Here is a 13,781-nt window from a genome sequence, read left to right on the forward strand (position 1 = left end):
TACATCCTAAATTAAAAAGTGAAAATCAAATATTTCAAGAAAATGTGTGCACATGATAAAGTTATTTTAGTGTTGCAAAATGACAAGGAAAATATTTTAACTACGAAACAAGCACTGGTGATAACACTATTGGAAATGTATGCGTGCGTTTTCATGACAGTGTGTGACTAAATTCCTTTGAACAGCCAGAAAAAATTCATCATTCCTGATGGCTGATATGCGAGAGTAACATTTCCAGAGATGATAGCACCCAAAGTGAATACAAACATAAAACAATTAGTTGATGACCAAGGTCAACTTCTTGCTTATGGTTCCGGTAACCCGTTACTTGTTGATAAATTGTATCACCACCGTTCTGGTATTATCATCCAAATGAAAGCAAAGGGAAAAAGAAAGGCCTATTACTACACCAATATCATAATGCATATCTGGTCAAAGTGCCGAAATTGCGAAACTATGTAAAAATAATATGGTAATAGAGAGTGAAATCACAAGTAAAATAAAAAGATAATATGATAATAAGGTAGATAATATGACAACGGGGTACACAGATGAATTGATGAAAAACAAGTCACCTGCAAACGGTACCTTTATCTTTGACATTTTAACAACATTTTCTGTCAAAGAACCTAATAATACCAACGATGAAATGGTTGGTGCGATTGTAGCTGAAACCATTTTAAAACCCGTATATAACCCCAAAATGGGATTAGTGCCATATCAAGAGAAAACATAAGAAAATATTTTATGGAATGGATTCAAAGCTTTAATTTTTTCCATGATGATATTTTACAAGCCATTTTTTCAATAAAAATATTTCATTTCATTATTTTGTCAAGTTTGTATGATTCTTAAGGTACGCTATTATCTTCAACGTTTAGAATGTTTATTTAAAAGCCAGAAATGTAAGAAAAGGAATTTTTTTGAGAAATAAGTACTACTAGCGGGCTCATAAGGGGCCTACTAGAGTCTGGGATAGGTGAACAGGGTATTTATCAATGTGTGAGAGAGATGGCCTATATTTATTCCAAATCAAAAAAGACAGGCAAACAGTCTGTCTTAGTATTTTCGTTTGTCCGAATCTGTATGTCTGTCTGTGTTTTTAGCTGTTTGCTTTTCTCTCTCGCCACCTGTCTGTCTGAGCAGGTATTTGCTTGTCTCTGTGTTGATCTTTTTGCGCTTGTGTTTTTTACTCTGTTAGTTTTTATTTGTTTTGTCTCTCCCTCTCTATGCCTATGTGTCTGAACAGGTGATAAATGCAAATGATGTTCTCATGGGATCCACATCCCCTCTATTACTTAAAAAGTATTATCAACACTATCTCAGAAAAATCTGAGAATAATAAGGTTAAACTTTCAGGGCATGTTGATAGGGATGTTTAGATAACCGAAAAAGCCATATGTGAATTCTACTACCACTACTGATACTACTATAGCTACTGCTACAACAACTACTGCTACTATTACTACTAACACTTTAATACTTGAACTATTACTACTACCTCTTCTACTACTAAGGCTAAGGGTATTAAGATAAAACTTTCAGGGAGTGTTTAGGAAGACGTTGAAGCAAAACAAAGTGCGATTTAAGTTCGAAGGCAAGAGGGCCATTATGATTGGCCATTCATTGTCTTTGGTTAGAGCTTATGCACGTCCAGAGGTTAGTCAAGAAGCGTTCATTGTTTGATAGTTTAGTTTAGTTTTTGTTGTGAATATGATCTTCATATAAGTAAGCTTTTTCTACCTTTACTTTTGACTTCTTTCGATTAGTCTAGAGAACACGAGAGGATAGAGTTTAGTATAGAAAAGAAGGTTTTATATTATGCAAGATATCTTTCCTGCCGGAACGTAAGATTTTCATAAGAAGAATTTTGGGATTGAAACACGATAATCAGTGAGTGCTGAGCTTGTAGAACTCCTAGTCTCGTCATATCCATGTTACTATACACTAGTACCGTTATTAGTGGCACTGATAGCGCTGCACCACCCACACTGGTGGCACTGTGCCATGTACAATCGTCACAATAGATTAATTACACAGGTGCAAGCGGGTGTAACAGTACTTACACGGGTACCAGCGTTGGTGCGAGAACTTGCATTAGTAGCAGTCGCACTAACGGAAGTATCGATATACTGATAGTTATACGAACATGCGTTTACGAAAATACGACTTAATTTAGACTATATAACAGCCAATGAAATTTACATGGAGAAACACGGAATTGATTTACTTACTGCTAATTGAAAAATTTGACGAACTTGTCTCTATATATCAGTCGTTGAACAGTTAAGATCTATCTATTCTTAAAAAAAGGATTAATCTCAATTTCAAACCAGTTGTTGGTAAAGGACTTTTATTCTGATTTAATTAGACACTGAATTCTTTCAGTAGTTACGAAATAGTGAGAACATTTTTACGTCTTATATACTATTAAAAATATTCATTCAGTATCTGTAACCAAGTGGAATATCTGACGTGACTGAATAACTTGAATTGACTGAAGTCTTTGTCCGCTGCATAAATTGAACTTTCGGCATTATTAAAATAAGACAATTTCATATAAAATCAAAGAGCAGTATGCCAGTCTGGCAAAAATAAGGATTATAGTAGCACAAAATTGTATCCGTATTAGCAAGACCTGTGAAAAGTAGAGCTTTGAATTTGTTCATTTCATTCCAAGGAATGTTTACTCTCTTTGAACGGCTCCGATGCTGCACTGTTTGTGACGCTGATAGTTTTTGTTCCTAGAGAAACTCATGTTAAAATCCCGAAATTTTTTCTTATTTTGGTTTTCCGTGGTTTTTGCTTTTAATTTTAGCTAGATATTTATGAGGAGTTATCGCCTCTGCAACTCCATGAGAATGCCTTTGAAAATCCAAAGGCTAACCACCAAAATCCTGGGTTTGCGCTCATAGTCACGATATTGGCAAATAAACATGAAAGCAAAATTCAAAGCTCAAAATGGTACTGCTTTTTTCAGAAAATGTTGTCCTCTATGATTGTGACGGATAAAACACAAAATTTGAAATTTTATTATGATTATTCTTAATTTTTCATAGAAAAGTTCAATAAGAAAACTTGCAGACATGGTTTTAAACGCAACATATATCTGTAGACCGGAGGATATTATGTGTAAGAAAAAGATGCACCTCTTGAACCTTTCAGTAAATGTTTTTTCTTTAACTAATCTTTAAAGTAGAAAGAAAAAGAAAACCGCTGATCTTAGCCCATTCAAGGGCTAACTCGAGCTTCAATTCTTTGACTATAAACACCACCATAGTAAAATTCACCACCTAATTAAGAGAGAAGTTTAGTCAAAAAATGGGCTTTTCAAATGGATGGAATTAAAAAATACATCGCACCCTTGAAGGTCACAAATCCAATTCTATAGGTTTTAGAAATTTATTAGGGATTTTCTTTAAAAAAAAGTTTTTAACTAGTTGATCATTTACGGCAATTTTGATATTCAGTAATCGGAACACTATATATTTCAAAGTTTTTTACAATGTTCAGATGCCCATTTGATACCTGACCATTTGATACAGTCCATTTGATTCAACATTCTGTGTAGGAAGTCAAATCTGAAGCACAGGGAGCACAAAAGCTGCTTAAGAAAGAGGAGTGACACAGTAAGGTTTTCCAGGTGATCCAAAGCTTTAAATACGGTATGGCTTTATTAGATATGGTTTTAGATATATTAGAAAAGATTATAAATGCTGCGCACACAATTTCCTGCATACAGGTAACCTGTATTTAAGACGACATACCAAGGGTTCATCATATATGCTGTCGACTCTAATCTCATAAAGTAGCCGGTCTTGTGTGCTATTGGCGGATCCAGGATGGGGGGGGGGCTTGGGGACTGTGGTCCCCAAGATCCACCCTTGATATGTGTCAAACGGTCCAAGCTGCTAAAAAATAAAAATGAAGAATTGATCTTATGAATAGAGCAGAAATTGTTTTTTCTCTTTAATGAAATTCCTCAATCTTTGGCCTAGTATACATATAATATTGTAATTTACATTGTGTTTAACCTCGTGTTCTTAGTTCTATGACCACTTACCTTAGTTCTGCCCTAGGAATGACGTATGGACGGATGATATATAAACTTATCTATTAACAAATGAGCTGACATAATTATTGTACAATCTTAAAAGCTTATGCCAGATTTGCCTCTGACTCAATCGGAGTATCTGTCATCATTTTTGTTCATTTTCCTTATTTACTTGTGTTTAACCTTAAAAAGAATTGTAATTCTTTAATTACCGTTGAGAGTCTTCAGAATTACTCTACAAAGCAATAAATGCCATTTTTGCATTTATGCTTTTAATATAAAACGTTGTAAAAAAAAAAACAAATTAAGTAAATGTTCAACCATAAACTGAAAACTTTCAAATCACCATGCCCCACACCCATATTCCAAAAGTAGAAGCAAATTATTTGCTTCAAAGCACTTTTTGACCAAAGGATCAAAACTTACCATTTATATTTCACATGTTTCCAATAGACCATTCTCATGCTTTACATTCACCTGTAGGGCGGTTTTAGAACCAGTTTTAGGATCCATAGACGGTATTTATTCTTGATGAAGGCCATAATGCAAAATTTTCAGAAAAGCAAGTAATTTCATACAAATGACTAAGAAACTATGAGAGAAAAAAAAAATTAGATCTTACATAGGAGCCAGGCCTTAATCCATCTCCCTTATTTTGTCAAGTGTCTATTCTTTTCCTCTTGTCGATGTTTTCCTATTGAAATAAATTACCATCTAACGATTTGGCAATTTAACTGCAAAAAAAAAGAAGGATAAAAATTCAAAGGTCTTACCAGTTCCAAAACTTTCTGGTGCTACCCATTGCCATTCATTGATCAACCAAAACCCGATGAATATTGATAAAGTTACAGCTGCAGTTATAATTCCGCGGATTAAATTATCCTGAAATGATATTTCTCGATGTAATCCAGGTCTATTCTACTAAGCTTCTGACACACAGTCTAATCAATGTATGCCAGGGTTTTTTTAATAGCAAAAGTTACCAAAAATATTACGAATGTGAAGATCAGTCGTTATTCAATCGTTGAAGAGTTAAGATCTATCTATTCCTTTAAAAAGGATTAATCTCAGTTTTAAACCAGTTGTTGGTAAAGGACTTTTATTCTGATTTAATTAGACACTGAATTGTTTCACTAGTTACGAAATAGTGAGAACATTTTTACGTCTTATAAACTTTTAAAAATATTCATTCAGTATCTGTAACCAAGTGGAATATCTGACGTCACTGAATAACTTGAATTGAATGAAGTTTGTGTTCGCTGCATAAATTGAACTTTCGGCATTATTAAAATAAGACAATTTCATATAAAATCAAAGAGCGGTATGCCAGTTTGGCAGTAATATAGTGGCACAAAATTGTATCCGTATTGGCAAGACCTGTGAAAAGTAAAGCTTTTAATTCGCTCATTTCATTCCAAGGAATGTTTTCACAAGGCCAGAATTCAGGGGATAGCCATATCTCTAATGATGCAGAATCTCAAATAATGGCAATGCTCACCTTAATGAATGGTCAATTAGCAAAAATAGACTCAATTTTATCAGAAATAGTGGGAATAAATGGGAGGGGGGGCTGGCCCAGTTATCAATTAAGTTGGAGGGAGCGACCGCTGAAGTTAAGGCGGAAAATTATATACGCAGCGAGAAGTGGGTTCTCTGAGAACTAAACTGGAGAAGATGCGACTTAAAATGAGTAATATAGAGGCTGATTCGAAACGAACAAATGTTATTTTGTATAACTTTGATCCGTCAAGACGAGCACAGACATTACTTGAAAATGTAGTTGCCACTTTTAACCAGTTTATACCGGATGCCTCGATACATCTTAGTGACATAAAAGACGTTTTCCGTATTAAGTGTAATCAAAACCCCCGCCCCGTTTTGGTTAAATTTACGAGTGCTTTTTGCAATGATCTTGTTCTGAAATTAGGTCAACATTTTAGACACGCAAAAATTTGGATTACGCTTGACTACACAACACGAGAACTACTTGCGAGAAAGAAAATGAAGTTTACCCTTGAGGCAGCGAAATCAGCGGGAAAAGAAGCAAAGTTGCGTGGTATGAAATTGTTTGTAGAGAACAAGGGTTATATATACAATTTCGAAACTGATGCGATAGAGGAGCGCACAGTACCTGGTGGTGAATATAGAAGTGGAGTTGCTAGTGCATACCAGGTATCGGCTATTGGAGGTTCAAACATAACGTTGAAAGATGGCGGAAAACCGAGAGCAGATTCGCAGTTATGAAATTCAAGCGTCACATCTATACAGTCATTTGGTAGCGCAGTTAGTGATCCTGTAAAATCGCAAAATGAAATCGAAGTGCATAAAACACCCTTGTCTGTTGCTGCGCCACAAGTTAAAAGGGGCGCTCCAAAGAGAGGAAATTCTGAAATTATTAGCCCAAATGATAGTGCGCGAATTACAACAAAGCCACCCTTTCTTAGAGGTAGGGGCACAATAAATGAAAGGCAGATCGCACCTCGTAAGCTATCTTTCCAAGGTCAAAGTAATCGGCCGAAAGAATAGGGAGACCAGTGCCATGGTGTTGTACAGGAAAGAATAAATATAGTGCATTGGAACATTCAAGGATGGAGTGAAATGAAAATTAATAGTCTATTGGTATCGCAGTGTATGTTTGATATTGTAGCATTATCTGAAACTTGGTTGGAAAAAGAAATTCAGTTTGAAAGGTTTCGGTATTTCGGTGTCCATCGTAAAAAATCTAAGAATGGACGAACTTATGGTGGAGTCGCAATTTTTGTATCTGAAAATTTTTTGTCTCAGCATAAGTCCAACGGCTGAAGAGTGTTTCTTGTAATTTGATATGGTTAAGAGTCAAAGCCGATGGACGGTTTATTATTTTTTGTGCAATTTATATCCCTCCAGAGTCGAGCTCGTACAACGAGGAGGATACGTGGTGTATATTAGAGGATGAAAAACGTAAATTTTTTATTCAGTTTCCTTCTGACTTGTTTTGTCTTATGAGGGACTTTAATGGTTATGTTGGGGTTACTCCAGAAGTTTGGATGTCACCTCATGCCTGTACGGATGAAGCTACTTGGGAAGTTTTGGATGATTTAGTAATCCACCTCCCTCTGAGGGTAAGTAAAGACCATAGTAGACGAAAGAATAATTGGGGCCGTAAAATTTTGGATTTTTGTTGTAAGGAAAATTTTCTTATTTTGAATGGAAGAGTTAGAAAGGATGGAGGTGCGGGAAATTGCACTTGTTTTTCCGGGACATCTCCAAGTGTAATTGATTATATTTTGGTGGATATTCCTCTTCGGCGTCTATGTGCGGATTTCGAGGTGATGGCAGTAGTAGGTTCAGATCACTTGCCTGTTAGGGCTACTTTTGAGTGGGTTAGTTCTAAGAAACTAGCGACTAATAGTGATAGGAAGAAAAAACGCAGGGAAACTGAGGATTTAGGGATTAGAAAGGCACTGAAAGTAACAGGAAAGAATGAGAAAAATTTTCAAAGTATGATGACGAGTGAAGAAGTTCAGCAGGAATTAGAGAAATGCTTGGTTTTATTAGGTGATAGAAAAATAGAGGAGCCGTTAGCATTAGTAAATGATGTTGTATATAAGGTAGGTTCAAAGTTAAATCACAGAGTTAAGAATGATATTAAGAATGGATTTTTTGATGACGATTTTGAAAGAAAACGCCAGGAAGTTTTAGAGGCACTGCGGAAAGCGAGGGATAGCATAGGTAGTAGGAAAAATACTAGATTTTTTTATGGATTATAAGTTGATTCGGAATAATTATACGAAAATGCTAAAGATTAAGAAAAAAGAGCATGAAATTAGGACAGGAGAGCAATTTGAAAAAAGATTATAGAGACGGAGATATTAGGACCTTTTGGCGAATAGTTAAAAATTCTATAGGAGGAACAGAGGTTTGTGATGGTATTCCAGCAGTAGATTCTAGGCCTAAATATTTAGAGGAGAGAGAAAACGAAGTGATTAGGGACCAAGGAGGAACTAGTTTAAGTGTAGCTCTAGTATCTGCTTTACGTGATTAAGTTGATAGGCCAATGCAAGAATGTGATTATGATTTGGTTGGTCCCATCCAAGTAAGTGAAGTTTGGGAGACAATGAAAGGAATGACAGGCGGGTCTGCTCCAGGTATAGATGGAATACCAACCGCACTTTGGAAGTGGGGACGGGTGTGGCTGCTGCCTTTTATAGCAGGGATGTTTTCCGGTATATTGAACAGTGCAGAATGGCTCTTGTCTTGGGCTACGTCTGTTGTGCCGTTATTTAAAAAGGGGGATAGATTAGACCTTGGGAATTATAGAGGTATAAGCCTGAGTAATGCGCTTAGTAAGGTTTTTGCTAAGATATTATGTTGTAGGATAGATAATTGCATAGACCAAAATAGAATTTTATCAGATTCACAAGCAGGGTTCAGAAAAGGCTATGGTCCTATATATCAGATTTTTATTTTGTTGGGGAGGATTAGGAAACAGGCTAGAAGAAAAGAGGGCAGGCTATTTGTTGCATTTTTGGATTTAAAAGGGGTGTTTGATGGAGTGGATAGAAGTTTAATTATAGAGTCATAGTTAGCACTAGGGCTACCAAGCGCAATTATTAAGATTATAGTATCTATGTGTAATATAGTTAAGATTTTAGAACAAGTAGGCAAGGATTTCTCTAGGGCTATTAGGAGTAGACTTGGTGTTAAGCAGGGATGTACAATTTCCGCAAGGCTATTTTCATTGTATATTAATGATTTTGAAGAATATTTGATAGGCAGAGGTGCCCCAAAAATTAAGCTTTCAAGTGCAAGCGTTATGGCATTACTATTTGCGGATGACATAGCATTAGTAGCGAAAAGTAAAGATCATTTACAACAACTGCTAGATCTAGCATCTTCTTATTTTAGGAATAAGAAACTAGTGTTAAACATAAAGAAATCGGTGGTAATGGTTGTTAGGAAAAGTGGAGAACAGATAGATTCGCAGTGTCAGTTTACGTATGAAGGTAGGACACTAAACTACGCAGATGAATTTTAATACTTAGGTTGTAGGCGTTCGTCAGATGGGAAATGGAAAAAACATCTCAAGATAGTAGAAAGTAAGGGAAATAGACTACTAGGATTGTTAAGTAAAAGTAGTATCAAGGAAATTAGGGATGTAGGACTGCTAAAGAATGTTTTTAATGCTAGGGTTAGATCGGCTTTGCATTACGGGGCGGAGCTTTCGGGGGTTAATAAGGGGTTGAATTTAGAGAGAATGCAGTTGAGGTTTTTCAAGCGTATGATAGGCCTTGATAATAAGTTTAATGGGTTAGTACTAAGAGGGGATATAGGAATAAAGTGCATGAGACAGAGTAGGTTAATTAGTATGGTTAAATTTTGGGAAAGGGTATCATCGATAGAAGATAACAGGCTAGTTAAACGAGCATTTTTAATGATGCTTCAAGATAGGAGGAAGGATCCGTGGCCAAGTCAGGTGAAGAATATATTAGACCGTGAAGGGCTAGGTAATTGCTGGAATGAGGGAAAGGGGATAGGAGAGATGGTAGGTACTGTATCTAGGGTAGTTGCTACTAGGCTAGAATTTCAGGAAGTTCAGGTTTGGCAAACTGAGAAGGCCACCTCGCCGTCCCTTGGGATATATGCGGAGGTCAAGGAAAACCGGGGCGAAGAAATTTACCTAAAAATAGGATTGGCTCCGGATGATTTGAAATGGATAATGTATGTAAGGGGAAATTTTATGCCTCTTGGAGAACGTAGGAAATATTTAGGGAGAAATAAATTGAGGGATGGTCCTCACAGTTGCCCTATGTGTGGAGAGATGGATGAATCTTTGCAGCATTTTTTAGGGGATTGTAGGGAGTTGAGGGATTTGCGCTTGGAAATTTTTGGTAGGGAGGTTGGGGGGAGATATTGGATTTCGGAAATTTTGAGAAGTAGGTGTTACTTAACTATAAATAATTTTGGAAAGTTTGTCCGGGTAGGTATGAGGTATCGTGATGTTTTCTTAAATAATTAGCTTAATGTCTTTTCAGTCTATGTTTGTTGCTGTATTTTTTCACTTGTTTTGCGTATGTTACCATGGCCCAATTGGGCTTTTCTTGTTGATTATTCTATCTATCTATCTATCTATCTATAGGGAGAACACATTGTATCTGCGAGGGCACCTTTTGGAAAAGGGGACTTAGGAATAGCTTGATTAAAAAACAAAACAAAAAACAATAGAACGGCTGTTTTCACTGTAATAATGAGACAATTTTAAGATTTGAAGAATAGAAGAAGAAATTTCAACAAATCCAGGGATTTGGGGGTAATTGAGATTGCAGTAGTGAAATCCCTCCGTATTAGAAAAAAATACCCTGGGATGTAAGAATGGACAAAAGAAAGTAAAAGCTGGGTTATCTTTCGAGTGGAATTAGTGGACTTGCAGATGGACTTGCAGTATTGAAGGTTATAAGACCATTTATACGGCAAATTAGCGAAAATTTACCCACTTGGCGATAGGAAGGGGAGATAGACCTGTCCTGTTTGGCGCGATCTTCCTAGGTGAAGTAAATTAGGTGGAGCATTTAGAAACATAGTGCAATTTCCGTATGGATTGACTAGTATCTAGTGTTGATATTTGGTTTATTTCGCAGGGTGGTTTTTCCTGTGTCATTTTCAGACCAGATAATTCATCAATATAAAATTTGCACGTTTGTTCAGTTTACTTTCTTGCCTGGCATTACCCTCGTTATTTCGCTTTTTGGAGATTTATTTCACTAGTCGGAGACTGGTTGGTTGCGAAATAAATTGTTATTCGCTAATTAAGTGCCAATATTATCAGTTATTCAAAACATTACTAAAATTTATAATGTCTGTCGTTGGTAATTCTAAATAATATTTATATATCGTTATTTTTACTGTGTGGTAATTGCTGAGTTTGCAACTATCGATTAATCAATTAAGAGATATTACCAACAAATTCGCTTATTTTCTTATTCAGTAGAGACTTTGATTATATTTATTATGAGAGACAATACCATTTAAACATGAAAATGTTTAGCAGAGACCAACTGAATTTATGGGTGGTAGCTTGGACTCGGGTCAAGTAGTATATGGGAATCTACATTCGAAAATTTTGAACAGGAAATGGAAAAGAGAACTTATGCAGAAAAAAGGGCAAGATAGGCCCTTGTGAAGGTTGAAGAATAAGAGCACTTTTGCTTCGTGTGTCACAAGGGGCCATAAATTCGTGAGATCTGGATTTGTTTTCATCGTCGGGGGCTAAGAAACTAGTTTAGCTATTTCCATGACGTCTTATATCATCGCATATGTAAGGACCTAATTATTTACTTCCCTCGAATAACTTAGAAACAACTGGAAAGTTTCTGATTTAGCCTTGATAATGGACTTTGATTGGTGATGACCCAAAACCTATATGATTTTTGACCTTTTTGATTTTTCCTATTATCCTGGTGGGTTGGTCGATGGATGAATTCCCCTGAAAGATCTTAAGCAGAACCGGCCTGGCAAAAACAAAGAACAACAAAAAGAGAAATTTCAACAAATAACTTAGAAACGGGACTACGGGCAGTAGAACAGAAAGATAAAAACTGAAACGACACAGATATATCGCCTGTATAAAAACAAGGCATCTTCAACGCTGATAAAGCACAGATTATAACTAAAATAACCTAAAAACAATATAATCTAAAACCAAGAAATAAAAACAGCCAAATGCTTTTTTTTTATCTTTTTTTTTGGCCAATATTACATGATGGTAATAGTTTATATTTGGAGGGAGGCATTTGGGCCCTGATTATCAGAAAACACCCTTTTTGTAAACTTAATTTCATGTTTCTTCAATCTCAATACTTCAACTCTGGGTCCCTATTCAGTAAATAATATGAAAAAAAACTTCGTTTTCTTAAAGAGTTAAAGAGGCTGCGTCTCAAAGTCGAACCTAAAAACGTACAGGAATTAGGAGAGGCAGTAGGGGGGCTGCCGCCCCCCAAACCACCCGCTTTTAAAGACTCTTTTGTACAGGTTTTTTGTTGTGGGGGGACTGTCCTCTTGTGTTTAACATTTTTCGAAGTTATTCCATTATTTGTTCATTTCAATTTTTTGTTAATTAAAAGAGGCCCTTTCCAAAGCCAAGAGCGGGGGGTTAGGGGGTGGCAGCCCCCCACAACAAAAAACCTGTACAAAAGAGTCTTTAAAAGCGGGTGGTTTGGGGGGCGGCAGCCCCCCCAAGCCGAAGATCGCTTAACATTGTCGTGGTTCGCCTCTTTATAGAGGCACGAGTGTGCCTCCTTGATATATTTTAGCCCTGTTAATATTCTTACTCGGTTAACCCATTACGAGACATCTTGAAAGAATCTGCGGTACTTGTGTATTATTCAGAACACATTCAATAAGTAAAGTTAAGTTCTTTCGTGAAACAAACTACGATGCGAAAATCCGGTTTCATGGCCACAAAGACAGAACTCAATTTACTTTGCTACGCAGAGTGATAAAAGAAAGTGTCTGAACATGGATTTGAAATGAAGATTTGGGATTAGTCAAAGACTGAAAAAGAGAACATTTTTGGAAGTGTAACAATAGGCCAAGTTTGAAAAAAGTCAATTTACATGTAAATACCGCGTTTGCTGACAGTAGAATACCATTTATTACTAATAAAGTATTATATTTTCATCATATTTTGTTTTATTTCATTAGCTTTATCAAAAGTTTTGGATATATATTTGCGCATTAGGAGGGGGGGATGTATTATATCAAATACCTAACTTAACATAACCTAACCACCTCTATATATACAATATTTAATTAAATATACCTGAATCGGAGTTTGTTTCACGAAAGAACTTAACTTCACTTATTGAGTGTTTTCTGAATAATACACAAGTACCGAATCTGCTAATTAAAAAAGCCTCCGAAACTCAGAGTGTTGATGACTCATACCAGTATAAAATTAACTTGCATACTCAAGGGATGAATTTTGTGCTTTCATCTGAACAAGCCATTCATTACCTTTAACAGGCCCACAATAAGAATCCCAGCGAGGGTAGAACTTTTAGAAACCGTAGCCCGTCTGGACTGCGATAGCAGGCACTAGCAAGATCAGTAGTGGCACTTTGCCAAGTACACTGGTGGTAATAGGACACAAATAGCCATCATATTCTGACGACTTATTCAAAAGCTATTAATTGCTTCAGCTGTCATATCAGTTGATTATATTGCCCCTATTTTGCTTTCCAACCTTTGAACTCCAAAAATTACACTTTAGATTGCAATATAAAAATGAAAGAGGCAATGCGATAGCGTTGCCTATTGTAAAGAACTATAAGACTTAAATGTTTCTTTTCCCAGAGGCACTTCATTGGAAGGGGTGGTCCTATAAGCTTCAGGGAGGATTTATTCAGTTAGAAAGTCAGAATATCTAGTGCCCTTTTCAAGCGTCGAAAGTAATTGAAAGGCAGCCAGTCCCTCACGTTCTTTTTCCCCAAATATATTCAATCGAAATTTGAGATAAAATTTGTTCTAAATAGTTCAAAGGTCTAATAACTATGACTACGGGGATGCGAAAACCATCAGAGCCCCCGGGGCAAAGGCTATAAATTATGCAACTTGTCTATTGTTTCATCTTATGTAAAGTACTCCTAAAGGCTAATCGCTTTCCTGGTAGATTGTTATCAGATGAAATTGATTACAGAATCTAATGAAATTTGGAAATACCATTTAGAGTTGCGTTTTTTAATCAGTTACC

General features: G+C 36.2%; 1 protein-coding gene across 1 annotated transcript in view; it reads right to left on the reverse strand.

Annotated features, from left to right (window-relative positions):
* The window catches only part of LOC136025136 (uncharacterized), a 93,414-nt gene that overhangs the window by 11,642 nt on the left and 67,991 nt on the right, over positions 1 to 13,781 (reverse strand). Inside the window, exon 5 of the mRNA XM_065700883.1 lies at positions 4,828 to 4,936. Coding sequence (XP_065556955.1) covers positions 4,828 to 4,862 — 35 coding nt within the window. The 5' untranslated portion in view covers positions 4,863 to 4,936. The remainder of the gene's footprint in view (positions 1 to 4,827; positions 4,937 to 13,781) is intronic.

Source organism: Artemia franciscana, chromosome 3, assembly GCF_032884065.1.
Source record: "Artemia franciscana chromosome 3, ASM3288406v1, whole genome shotgun sequence".
NCBI classification, from domain to species: Eukaryota; Metazoa; Arthropoda; class Branchiopoda; order Anostraca; family Artemiidae; genus Artemia; species Artemia franciscana.